We start from the raw sequence: 13424 nt of genomic DNA on the forward strand, positions 1-13424 counted from the left end.
CTGCCCGGGAGGGGCATACTCTGTACCACTGGGCCCGCAACTTCCCCACTGTCTCACTTTCCCTGGCTCTCCTGTGTCCCCACTCCTGAACCTGGGAGAGATGCCCTCAGTAACATTGTCTGCCCCTCTTCACCACAGGTGGGTGCTGTTTGAGGAGAAGTTGGAAGTGGGTGCAGGCAGGTGGAGCGCCCCCCCGTGCCCACCGTGGCACTGCCCAGCCTCCAGAAGCTCTGCAGCCTGATGGCCGAGGGCCTTGTCCTGCTGGACTGTCCAGCTCAGAGCCTCCTGGAGCTCGTGGGTATGCTGCGACCCTTTGCTGGGAGGGCCTGGGCATCCATGCCATTTCTATAAGATTTCCCCCACAAAGTTTTGGAATTCTCCAGAGCCCACCCCGCCCCACCCTGGGGGATTACCCATCCCCGTCACAGGGGAGAGATAGAAATGCAGAGTGAAGAGAAAGTTCACTGGCCGCTGCGTTCCCTAGACTCTCAGAAGGGAAAGGGACCCGAGCAGAGGGCAAAGGGGAGAGTTCAGGGGCAGGGAGTTCGCAGGAAAGGGTGGGAGCCCCACCTCTGTTCTCCAGAGCAGGTGACCAGAGTGGAGTCGCTGAGCCCAGAGCTGAGAGGGCAGCTGAGAGACCCCCACACCTCATCCAGACCACAGGCACCAGCCCCTGCTGAGGTGAGAGGCCCCTCCCTGGGCCCAAGACCAAAAACCCTGGGGTGGGAGGGTCCCAGATCTCCCCTGCACCTTCCTGGACCAAGAGTGGCCTAACCTCAGCTTGGACCTCAACCCAGGACTCATGAGTGAGAAGAAGCTGGGGTAGTAGTGAGGGGAGAAGAATGGAGGGGCTAGAATCACCACAGCCAGAGCTCTGTGAAGGGATGGTCTTGGTAGGCACTGTGCCAGAGGTCCACGCACAGTATCTTACTTAATCTTCACAACCACCCTGGGAGGTAATACCACAATTATCCCCATTTTAGTGATGAGAAAACTGAGAAGCAGAGGGGAAAGTTGTGCTCCAGTTTTCACAACTTGGCAAAGCTGGTCAGGGAGCCCTGGTAGATCCACCCCAAAAGCCTGTGCTCGTAATCACCGCATAATCCTGTTTTGTAGGATCTGCTCGTCCAAGAGAGGCTTCTTACGAGGAGGAAGCCCCCCTGAAGGAACAGGTTTGTGGCACTTCCTTGGGCAGGGCTGGGAGAGGAGTTAGGGATTAACAGAGGTCCACCCTCCACTGGACTCCTCCTCAGTCAAGATCCTGCCAACATCCCCTTCCCTGAATAACCTTTCATCCTCTGTCTCCTTGAACCCCAACCCAGTATCAGAACCCTCTGAGACAGAAGCTCCCACCAGGGGCTGAAGCAGGGGCTGTGCTGGCAAGAGAGCTCGGCTTCTTGGAACAGCCAGTGGGGGTCTTTGTGCGACTGCGGGATCCAGTGGTTCTGGGGCCCCTTACTGAGGTGCCCCTCCCCAGCAGGTGAGGCTGCTGAGTGGGGGTTGGATATCCTGGAGCCCAGAGAAGGCCTTTACCTGCGAGGGGATTAGGAGATTTTTGGGTCCAGTTCTCTGGGGGTGGGGATGGGGACTGGTACTCAGGGAGGGGTGGCAGTCAGCGCTGCAAAGAAGGTGTGCTCAGGAGTGTGTATAGGGGGTTGGTAGTGAGGTCAGAAGCAAGGGCGGCCCTGTGAGATAGCAGCCTCTGACTCTCTCTCTGGGACCTGGTTCCTTCCTCAGGTTTTTCTGCCTTCCTCCTTGGCCCTCCCACACAGGGAAGGGGCCACCATGAGATGGGCCAGGCAGTGGCCATCCTCCTCAGTGACCCGGTGAGCTGGGCAGGCACGTGTGTGTCTCTCTGTGTGTGTATACGTGTGTGCGCGCTTGTGTCCGTGAGTATATGGACTCTCTACGTGTGATCAGTACAGCAGTGAAGCAGAGTGTGGCTTCATGTCTGTGAGTATGAGGACTGAAGTTCCCTTGGCTACCACCACACCTCCACCCCTTACCTAGCACAGGGCTGGCACACAGGAGGCACCCACAGATACTCATTGAATGCATGCATGCATGAATAAATGCTTGAATGACTCGTCTGCCTATGTGACTTGTGTCTAGTTTTGAAACTGTGAAAATGCATGTAAGGGTGCAGATCTGTATTTAGTGCCCCTCTGTGCCCCTATCCCCAGCAATTCCAGGGGTCAGTTCGGTGGGCCACCAACTTTCATGACCTTCTGGCAGCCCTGGATGCTTTCCTAGAGGAGGTGACAGTGCTCCCTCTAGGTCGATGGGACCCAACAGCTCAGATTTCCCCGCCTAAATGTCTGCCTTCTGAGCACAAAAGGTATCTGGGGGTCATCATGCCATAGAGATCCTTCCCCAAAGGCCTTGGGTCCAGATCCACTGTTGAGGAGGGGCAGTGGGGTAGGGGAGGGGACAGGAAAGGAGCAGACCTGAGTTCTGCTGGACCACTCTGTCGCTGTGAGACCTTGAACCTTCCCCTGCCGGATCCTGGCTTTCACTCTTGTTAGAAGGTCAGAATGTGATCTGGACCTTGTTGAAATGAGGCCCAGGTCTCCGCGGTCAGAGCCGCGCCCCCAGCCAGCAGAGACACGAGCCGCCGCCAGGGGGCAGGGTGTCGCGAACTCCGGCGCCGAGTTGTGGTCTGATCGGGGATCCTCAGCCAACTCGGGTTCCCCTTGTCCTCAGGCTCCCCTCGCAACTGTGGAAGCCCAAGAGTCCCTCTGCCCGGCGAAGGACCCCGGTTGAGGACAGGCATGGCCGCGGGCTGCACGCGGCCAGCCCGGAGTTGCGGCGGACTGGCAGGTGAGTAGAGCTGGGGTGGGAGCGAGGGAAGCTGTCCTGGGCGGGGAGAGGAGTCACACGGGCCCCGAGGTGTGCGCTCACTGTGGGGGGGCGGGGGAGGCTCACCTGGCCCAAGGGACGTGGGATGCGGGAACCTGGATCACTGATGACCCACGGGCGGGAGGCTCCTTGTCCAGGACGTGCGCCAGAAGGCCTCGTGGTACCCCAAAGACTTCTTGGACGCCCTGCACCCCCAGTGCTTCTCGGCCGTGCTCTACATTTACCTGGTTACCGTCACTAACGCCATCACTTTCGGGGGTCTGCTGGGAGAAGCCACCGACGGTGCTCAGGTGGGGGGCGGAGGTGGGCGTGTGGGGAGTAGGCATAGCTTTGGTGTTCCACCAGCCATGCCCTTCCCCCTCCTCTGGGTCTATGGCTGGGCTGAGGAGACTCCTCGGAAGCTTGGGTTCCTGGGCTGAGGAATCCAGGGTCCTGTGCTGACAGGGCCCACTGCTGGCTTCTAGGGGGTGCTGGAAAGCTTCCTGGGCACGGCACTGACTGGAGCTGCCTTCTGCCTGATGGCCGGCCAGCCCCTCACCATCCTCAGCAGCACCGGGCCAGTGCTAGTCTTTGAACACCTGCTCTTCTCCTTCAGCAGGTAGGAGAACTCCCCCACCTCACCTGACCCACTAGCACACCCTCAGCCTGGTCTCAGCTGGGTCAATAGGGGAGGGTGGAAACTGGCTCCAGGGGCACCTGACCTGGATTAGGTTGGGAGCAGAATGGGCACTTCCAAGCCCTGCCTGTCTCTCATGCCCCAGAGATCACAGCCTGGACTACCTGCCCTTCTGCCTCTGGGTGGGCATCTGGGTGGCCACCTTCTGCCTGGTGCTGGTGGCCACGGAGCCCAGCGTGCTGGTGCGCTACTTTACCCGCTTCACCGAGGAAGGCTTCTGTGCTCTTATCAGCCTCGTCTTCATTTATGATGCCATGGGCAAAATGCTGACCTTGACCCATGCCTATCCCATCCAGAGACCTGGCTCTCCTGCCTATGGCTGCCAGTACACAGACGCAGGAGGTGGGCGAGGAAAATAGGGAGCTTGGCAAAATAAGGGAGGATGCAGGAAGGGTTGTCCCCGTACTGTCCCCCTTAGTTAAGTTCAGCAAAATGCTGAGTACTTACCCAGTAACCAGCAGCACTCTTCCCTATTCTGGTTCTGAGTCAGATGAAAAATAAGTCAACAGAGCAGACCCAATATCTTTATTTCTGCCAGTGCTGAGAGAAGAACATTGTTGTATCTATGGGTGTATGGGCTTCCTAATGATGAAACCAAAATTGGATCAACTTACCCACCCAGTCATGGTTGCACTGGACAGGGACTGTCTCACCCTAGAGGAGCAGAGCTAAATGCATGCAGGGTGCAGGCAGCTTACTCCCCAGAGAGGGAGAAGAAGGGGCAGGGCCAGGCATGCCCAGCTTCTTCTCCCAAACTCACCAATCAAATAAATCACTGCTCTTCTCCTGGGCCAAGTTACTGACTGGGTGGAGAGGAGCTTGGAGTGTTACACTTGCACATTTCCCTCCACATGGACCAGGATTGAGGAAGACGTGTCCTCTCAAGAGTTCCAGACTCTGTACTAGGCATGAACAAGACTAATTCTGGCCCCAGTGGAAACACACAGATTTGTGTGCTCATCCATTTGTTGGGTGTCTGCCCTGTGCCGGGCACCTGGGTTACAGATAGGTAGGGAATTTGAAGCGACAAGGGCATGAGGCAATTTCCTGAGGACAGACTTGGTAGTGATCGGAGTCAGCAGACAGATGAGTCAGAACTAAGAACTGTCTGGTTCAGCTGGACCAGTGAAATTAGGCTCCTGATTTGGGCTAGAGAAGGTTCCAGGGGAGGAAAAATCATCTGAATTCTTTTTTTATTTTTTTTAATAAATGTATTTATTTTATTTATTTTTTATTTATTTTTGGCTGCGTTGGGTCTTCGTTGCTGCACGCGGGCTTTCTCTAGTTGCGGCGAGCGGGGGCTGCTCTTTGTTGCGGTGTGTGGGCTTCTCATTGCGGTGGCTTCTCTTGTTGTGGAGCATGGGCTCTAGGCACGCAGGCTTCAGTAGTTGTGGCTCACGGGCTCAGTAGTTGTGGCTTGCGGGCTCAGTAGTTGTGGCTCGCAGGCTCTAGAGCGCAGTTTCAGTAGTTGTGGCGCATGGGCTTAGTTGCTCCACGGCATGTGGGATCTTCCCAGACCAGGGATCAAACCTGGGTCCCCTGCACTGGCAGGCAGATTCTTAACCATTGTGCCACCAGGGAAGTCCCCACCTGATTTCTTCTCTCCTTCCAGGAAATGAGTCTCAGTGGACAAGCACAAAGCCAAAAGACAGAGATGACATCTTCAGCGTGGTGAGGGCCTGTTCCTGGGAGGGCCCAGGAAAGAAAGGGTGGAGACCAAAGAAGTCAGTAGTTCCAGGCTCTTCCCACCCCTCATAGGTCACTGAGGCCCAGCCATTTGCTCTGGTTGCAGATCTCCTATCTTGTGTACTCAGTCTCAGTGGACACCAGTGGGCGTTTATTTCACTGCCCATGACCCCATCCAGGACCACCTCTCCACACAAGACCTAGGCCTGGTCAATGCATCCTTGCTGTCCCCACCTGAGTGTGCCCGGCAGGCAGGCCATCCTCATGGGCCTGGCTGTCATACAGTCCCAGACATTGCCTTCTTCTCCATTCTCTTCTTCGTTACTTCCTTCCTCTTTGCCATGGCCCTCAAGCACGTAAAGACCAGCCGCTTCTTCCCCTCCATGGTGAGTGTCACCTCTCTTTCTGTGGGAGAGAACTGGCTCTTGGCCTCGGGCCCTGTCTGCAAATGGGAAAGGGGGCAGAAGGAAGGGGATGGTGGCCTGAACCTGATTGAGTGTCTGCTGGGTGGCCAGGTGTGCAACATGCTGGGTGACTTCTTCTCAGTCCTGGCCATCCTGCTGGGCTGTGGCCTCGATGCTTTCCTGGGCCTACCCACGCCGAAGCTCACGGTGCCCAGAGAGTTCAAGGTGAGAGCTGGGAGTGGAGGGCAGAGGGCAAGGCAGGGCCAACAGAAAGGACCCTAGAGGAGGAAGATGAATAGATCCCATACTTCTTCTCTAGTCTTCTGTTTTCTCACTCATAAAATAGAAATAGTATAATAATGGTCTCACAGAGTTGTTGCGAGGACACATCGTGTGCCAGACACATAGCAAGCACAGAATAGGTAGCTACTATTATAGGTAAGGGGTTAAAAGAATGGGTCTGGTCAGCCAGCCCTACGTCTGAGTTGCACTTCTGTCACTTCCTAGCTGTGTGACTTAGGGAAGTTAACCCGCATTCTGAGCCTCAATTTCTTCATCTATAAAATGGAAATAATAAACTACCATAGTTTCTACCTCATAGGTTGTTTTGAGATTCACAGAAGATCATAGTGCATAGCACTATCACATTTCTGGGACTGGCACATACCAAGACCTCAATAAATGCTAGCTATCGTTGTTACATGTTCTCCCTACTCTTGGCATGGCCCTACCCACTACACTACTCCCCAAACTCTTCTTGGCACCCACGATTGCCTGCTCTGATCCAGTAAAGCTGGAGCTCCCTGCCCAGGGCATGACAGTACACAGGACAAGGTTCAGCACTGACTTAGCACCTAAACTTTGCCTGTGCATTTGGAGACCTCCCCTCCAGCTTCCCTCACGGCAGGAGAGCACGGGGGCTCCAACTGAGGCAGCCTCAGGGGCTCAGAACCCAAGGCAGCAACTGGGGCCCTCCCCCGCACCAGACGCTTGTAATCAGAGCAGACTCAGACACACCCAGCCCTGCCCCTGCCCCAGATCTAGGCAGGTGTGAACCTGAGTTGCCCAGCGCTGGATGGGGGTGCGGGGTGCCTAGGGAGAAGCTCTCTGTACATCAAGAAGTGTGGGCGGGCCTCTTCCACCACCTCCTCCTCTTACAGGGAGGGAAGGACCCTGAGAACCAAAGTCCAAAGCCCCTAGCTCCAGCCCAACCCCTAGGCTGGTCCCCCTCCTTCTGCCCTCTGCCATCCTTGCACTGGGATGCTTTGAACCAGCTGTGCACATACAGACTGCTCCCACCTAGCATTCAGTGTCTTAGAGCATGCGGGGAGGGGGGGAGGAGGATGAGGGGGGGAGTTGTGGAAGAGTGCCAAGGCTGGAGTGTGCAGGTGAGGTGCTCATGAGATACCTTCTCCAACCTGTCCACGGACTGCCCTTCCCTAGCCCACACTCCCTGGACATGGCTGGCTAGTGTTACCTTTTGGAGCCAACCCCTGGTGGCTGAGTGTGGCAGCCGCCCTGCCTGCCCTGCTATTGTCTATCCTCATCTTCATGGACCAGCAGATCACAGGGGTCATCCTCAACTGCACCGAATATAGACTGCGGGTAAGGACTGCTGGGTAAGACCCTAGGTCCCTAGCCCAAGGGACAGGAGCTCCAGGGTGGGGTCCAGGCTCCCCCTTTCCCACCCCAGAAGACAGAGGGCCCAGATCTGGGCTAGCTTCATCCTCATTGCCCCACCGCTATCTGCAGAAGGGAGCTGGCTTCCACCTGGACCTCCTCTGTGTGTCCGTGCTGATGCTGCTTACATCAGCTCTTGGGCTGCCCTGGTATGTCTCAGCCACTGTCATCTCCCTGGCCCACATGGACAGTCTTTGGAGAGAGAGCAGAGCCTGTGCCCCAGGGGAGGCTCCCAGCTTCCTGGGCATCAGGTGAGGCCAGTATTCAGGGGGCTGGAATGAGACGTGGGCAGCAAGGTGGGGTATTGGGTACAGGGCAGAGTTATTTGGGCAGCTTAAATTGTAAGCGGGTGGGCTTCCCTGGTGGCGCAGTGGTTTAGAGTCCGCCTGCCGATGCAGGGGACACGGGTTCGTGCCCCGGTCCGGGAAGATCCCACATGCCGCGGAGCGGCTGGGCCCGTGCGCCATGGCCACTGAGCCTGTGCGTCGGGAGCCTGTGCTCCTCAACGGGAGAGGCCACAGCAGTGAGATGCCTGCATATGGCAAAAAAAAAGAAAAAAAAATGTAAGCTGGTGACTCCAGAGGGCTCTCTCACTGCCCCATGAGCGCTGGTGTGGGGTGAATGGGTGGGTTCTGGGCTCTGAGCTGGGTGAGTCAGGTCTTCCCCTCTCCTCCTTCAGCCATGAGACTGGGAGGGGCCTCCAGAGGAGCATCATGGATATGAGTGTGGAGGCAGCCAGGGCTGAGCAAGGATGAGGTGCTACCTAATAATCCCCACTCAGTGTAGAAGCACCTCATTGATATTACAAAGTAACCATCACAAAAACAATTTTGTTGGAAACACAGTCTAACTGTCGAAAGTATGTGAAATCAACTTTGCAAATTATGAAGTAGAAGTGTTTATGTTAGTATAAAAATCGCTAATTTTCCATCAAAATAAAAGATAAAAACAAAGAGCAGCCCTGAGCTTGAGCTGCTGAAGAGGACTGGGACCCCCGTATTGAAGTGACCTGTCCCTTCCTCTCTGCCAACTTTTCACACCAAGCTAAGGTCCCCTCCCTGCCAGGTTACTGTCGGGGGATCCCTCCGCTTCCCTCCTGCCAGGGTCTGTTGCGATGTTTGGCCAGCGTGCCCAGCCTGGGCACCCCAGGGGCTCTCCCAGACCCTAGCTAACTCCTCCTTTCCCCACAGAGAGCAGAGGCCGACGGGCCTGGCGGTGTTCATCCTCACAAGAATCTCCATCTTCCTGGCACCTATACTCAAGGCACCTTAGTCAGACAAGCCAGCATCGGGGGCAGGGCAGTAATAATAATAACTATAGGAAGAACTGACATTGGCTGAACATTTACCACATGCTGGGCACTGTGTTAAGTTTTCTCCATACATAGTCTCATTTAATCCTCACATTACCGCTGAGAGGCATATGCACTTTAAAAACGAGGAACCTGAAGGTTAAAGAGGTTAAGGAGCTTGCAAGAGACCACCAAGAGACCTAGTTTCTCAGATCTATCTGAGAACCCAAACTCTGACCCAGTAGGCTTTCTACCCAGTGGAGCAGGGTGCAGACATGCCACCATCCCCAGGGCCCAAGCACTACCCTTGCTCCAGACTCTCAATGAGCCTTAGACTAAGAGTGTGATCATCACAACCCAGAAAAACTTTGAGGCAAAACCCCTTCACTTCTCCCTCACCAGATGTTTATAAACACCTACCGTGTGCAAGGCTCTGCGAGGCACCTGGGAGAAGGGGGTGGGCAGGGGAGTAATACTGAAGAAGAATATGGAACCAAGCCCCTGTCAGCAACACACACACATGAATAAAAATTAAGCAACAAGTAACAGCAGAAAGGTTCAACAAGCCAAGACAGCAAAGCAGTCAAGGAGGATGTGGAGAATGGTTACACAAATTCACAGGCAGGACGGCAAGAGGTTAGCGGAGGGAAAGGTCACGGAGGCTGGGTGAGAGGAGGGTAGTTGAAAGAGCCAGATGGACCGGATCAGCCGCTGACTAACTAGGTGACTCTCATTCAGCAGATTTTTACCGAGCATAAGCCATGTGCCAAGCACTGTTCCAGGGACTGGGGATATAGCGGTGATCAAAACAGATCATCCATATCTTGCATTCTGGTGAGAGGAGACAGATAAAAACAAAGCTATAAACTAGGATAATTTCAGATAGTGATAACTTCTACGAAAAATAAAAGAGGGTAAGGTGATTAAGAGCACTAGGGGTCTACTTTATTTATTTATAAATTTATTTATTTATTTTTGGCTGCATTGGGTCTTCGTTGCTGCGTGCAGGCTTTCTCTAGTTGCGGCGAGCAGAGGCTACTCTTCATTGTGGTATGTGGGCTTCTCATTGCGGTGGCTTCTCTTTTTGCAGAGCACGGGCTCTAGGCACACGGGCTTCAGTAGTTGTGGCACATGGGCTCCGTAGTTGTGGCTCGCGGGCTCTAGAGTGCAGGCTCAGTAGTTGTGGCACACAGGCTTAGTTGCTCTGTGGCATGTGGGATCTTCCCGGACCAGGGCTCGAACCCATGTCCCCTGCATTGGCAGGTGGATTCTTAAACACTCAGCCACCAGGGAAGTCCCCAGGGGTCTACTTTAGATTGGCTGGTTTCTGGGGTGTCATGACATGAGTAGTGAGAAGCGTGAGTAGTGAGAGGGATGTCAGGGAAGAGCATTTTAGGTGGAGGGAATAGGGAATTCTCTGGCAGTCCAGGTTTAATCCCTGGTCGGGGGGAAAAAAAGAGAAACATAAGTGGAGGGAATAGCAAAGCAAAAGGCCTTGCAAGGGGTAGAAGTAAATTTGGACAAACTGAGGAAAGGAAAGGGGGCCAGTATAGCAGGAACAGAGAGAGCAGAGAGGAATGTGAGAGAGAAGAGTGGTAAGAGAGGTAATGGGCAAGTTACTTAGCCTCTCTGAAATCCAATTTCTTGATCTGTAAAATGGAGAAAATTATAGAATTTACTCCATCTGATTGATGTGAAGCTTCAATGAAAGCAGGCAATACAAAGTGTGTAGCTTACATGCTGGAGGCTGGATGCTGGGGTTGGAGCCTGGGGGGGTGGGTATCTGGGCAGCTGGCAGAGGTGAACTACTTTGCCAGCTCTCCACTTCTCTCTACCAATTCATCCCAATGCCTCTGCTCTATGGCATCTTCCTATACATGGGGGTGACAGCAATTAGCAGCATCCAGATGAGTCCATTAAAATCACCAAGTAACCCCACTCTTCTCCTTTTCTTTCCCGCTGGTACCTCCTGCCTGCATTTGCCAATTCCCCTCCTCTCCTCTTTTCCTGCCTCTCCTGGCCACAGGGACTCTGCTGCCACGCTGTGGTTGGGGAGGGGACCAAGGGAGCCTTCTGACCATTCCCAACACTGCGCTTGGTTAGCTAACAGTGACACCCTCCAGGCTACCTGAGTACACTGCTTTCCTCCTCCTCTTGTTCCCCCAGTTCACGAAGAGGGTGCAGCTATTATTGATGCCAGCAAAGCACCAGCCGGACCTTCTGCTCTTGCGGCATGTGCCTCTGAGGAGGGTCCACTTCTTCACAGCCATCCAACTTGCCTGCCTGGGTCTGCTTTGGATAATCAAGTCTACCCCTGCAGCCATCATCTTCCTCCTCATGGTTACTCGGGGCAGAGTTGGGTGGTGTCCTGATGGCTCCCAGGAGACTCAGCCTGAGAGGGTGGCCAAGGCCTGAATGAGAGCAAGAATCTACCCTCTGTCACTTGCCTTGGCTCTGCCTGGTTGGGAATCCTAGGACAAAGAAAGATGGCCAAGAGACGACTACAGATGGGCTAGACCTGGGATACCTGGTTCAATTCCTTTCCCAGTCTCTTTGGGCTGATCAGCCACAGGTAGGGATATAAAGCCCAGAAGAAAACTGAAGACCTGGGAGAGGCAAGGCTGGCACTTTTGTTACTCAGTAAGGTGATAATGTAAGTGGATTCTGGCTTTGTTCTTACTCACTGAGGAAGTTAAGAGACATGGCTATTGCTGACAACCCTTGGCTTTGTTTCTATCCCTGCAGTTGCTAGACCTGGTGGGGGTCCGAAAAGCATTGGAGTGGGTCTTCTCACCACAGGAACTCCTCTGGCTGGATAAGCCGATGCCAGAGGAGAGAAGCATCACTGAGAAGGGGCTGGAGCCAGAGTACTCATTCAGTGGAAGTGACAATGAAGATGTGAGCTCCAGGATGGGCCCTCTCAGGAGAACAGGGCAGGGGTGTGGGAGAGAGGACTTCTCCAGGAGTTGCCCCTAAAGTGTAATATCTCTGTTAAGTCTGAAGATCTGATCAACACAATCATTCCTCTTTGTTCTGTATTAACATAGGCACACTGAAGGAGCGAGGGAAATTTTTTCTTCATATGAGCCCAGGGTGGGTGGAAAGGCCTGGGGACAAAGTCCTGATCTTTGTCTTAATGTGGGTTTATATCCTTTCACTCTCTGGGTTCCTTTTTCTCTGCTATCTGTCTCAGTCTTTTGTCTTTCTGTTCCCAACTCATCTTGGGATCTCTGTTCCATAGTCAGAGCTGATGTATCAGCCATAGGCTCCGGAAATCAACATCTCTGTGAATTAGCTGGTATGGAGTTGGGGCTCCAGGAAACTGAGCGTGAGGTAAGGGTGTGAGGAAAATGCTCCTGGTGTTGAGGATGGGGAGGTGCAGGCTCAGACCTTGGAAAGCTCCAGTGTGCTGAACAGCCCTGTTTTCTCTACATGCTCCAGTCCCTCCTGAACCCCCTAGTGGGGGAGGGGGTAGCAGAGTCTCTCCAGAGGAAAGAAGGAAACAAGCGAGGGTTCATGGGCTTGGCTCCCTGTGGCACTGAAGTCTGGCCAGTAGAGGGAGCTCAAGCTCACACCAAACTGGAAGGGATGGGAGGTGGGGAAGGGGAGGGCACAATGATAAAAGAACGGGAAGGAGTAGGGAGGAGAGGAAGGGAGGATAAAGCCTCCTGCAGCTTTCTTTGCCTTGGAGGCTCCTCCCATAGGCTGCTTAGAACCACACTCCAGACAAGTGGAAAGATTCTTTGTCACTTGCCCTCTGTGCCTTTCCTTCATTTTATTCATCCATTTATCAAAACGTTTTCTGAGTACTTTTGGAGTATCCAGGTACTAGAGATACACAGTGGTAAGACAGTCATGGTCCCTGACCTCAGGAAGTTAAAATTCCAGTGGGAAAGACAACTGTTAGAGTGGGATAGTGCTGGCTAATGGAGGGAGAGGCTGTGGCAGCAGAGAGGCCTCCGATCTCTTCTTGGAGGGTGGTGAATGTACAGTGGTGGGAGTTGGGTAGGGCTTCCAAGAGGAAGTGGTCCATAATTTGAAATCTGAAGAATGAACAGAAGCTAGCCAGGATAAGATGGAGGGAAAACGTTCTAGACAAAGGGTACAGTACCTGCAAAAGCCTGGAATTTTTTCCCCCTTGATGAAATGAACTCTTTGGGGCTCCACCTCGCCATGTCTCTCCAAGCCCAAGAGCCCGAGTCCCCACCAGTTGCAATGGAAAATTCTGGGGGCTGGAGGGAGACAGGGAAAATCACGGGATGGCCCAGAACAAGATCTCCTGAGCTCTCCTTATCCCCTATCACGTCTTGGCTCTGTTCTTTGCCTTGTTGTGTAGTCCTTGCTCTGACCCCACTATGTCTTCTCTCTGTTCACAGGTATTTACTCAGGAAGTCAGGACATTGTTGGCCTTTGGCTTAACTGCCAGATGCTCAGTTGGCTGGGAACCTGGAACGTTGGGGCAGGACTGGAAGGCAGCTGGCCAAGACCTCATTCACCCTCCTGAGCCGGGGGTGGAGAATGGCAGGGGACAAGCAGGTTTGCTTTGTGGTTGGGAAAGTCTGGTAAGCCAGAGGGACTGAGCAGACCCCATTCACTCTTTACCCCATTGAAGGAACGTAAGTCTAGAAGCCCTTCCCATTTTGAAACTTCTGTCCTCACAAATTCTCTTTTGTACAGTCAGGGTGTTGTCAGGGAACTCTTTTCAGTTTGCAAAAGGGAAAAAAAGTCCCTCTTTCCAGAAAAGTATTTCTCTATTTTAAACAGTTTTTTTACACATATAAAAATAAACTTTAGTTTTTGACCACAAAAGTGAATAAGATTATTGCAA

General features: G+C 53.6%; 1 protein-coding gene across 1 annotated transcript in view; it reads left to right on the plus strand.

The window, feature by feature from the left end:
• Positions 1 to 13062, plus strand: part of SLC4A9 (solute carrier family 4 member 9) — a 25216-nt gene extending 12154 nt beyond the window's left edge. The window contains 23 exon segments of the mRNA XM_089909378.1: positions 66 to 191; positions 194 to 298; positions 584 to 631; positions 634 to 681; positions 1117 to 1172; positions 1323 to 1480; positions 1738 to 1750; positions 1752 to 1826; positions 2184 to 2338; positions 2704 to 2820; positions 2984 to 3149; positions 3324 to 3457; positions 3621 to 3877; positions 5148 to 5206; position 5244; positions 5420 to 5850; positions 7069 to 7230; positions 7378 to 7556; positions 8496 to 8566; positions 10433 to 10499; positions 10759 to 10936; positions 11342 to 11494; positions 11838 to 13062. Coding sequence (XP_089765504.1) covers positions 66 to 191; positions 194 to 298; positions 584 to 631; positions 634 to 681; positions 1117 to 1172; positions 1323 to 1480; positions 1738 to 1750; positions 1752 to 1826; positions 2184 to 2338; positions 2704 to 2820; positions 2984 to 3149; positions 3324 to 3457; positions 3621 to 3877; positions 5148 to 5206; position 5244; positions 5420 to 5850; positions 7069 to 7230; positions 7378 to 7556; positions 8496 to 8566; positions 10433 to 10499; positions 10759 to 10936; positions 11342 to 11494; positions 11838 to 11891 — 2813 coding nt within the window. The 3' untranslated portion in view covers positions 11892 to 13062.
• The last annotated feature ends 362 nt before the right edge of the window (positions 13063 to 13424 follow it).

The sequence above is a fragment of the Delphinapterus leucas genome, chromosome 3, assembly GCF_059928025.1.
Source record: "Delphinapterus leucas isolate spDelLeu-1000000601 "Yukka" chromosome 3, BTC_Dleu_Yukka2, whole genome shotgun sequence".
Lineage (NCBI taxonomy): Eukaryota > Metazoa > Chordata > Mammalia > Artiodactyla > Monodontidae > Delphinapterus > Delphinapterus leucas.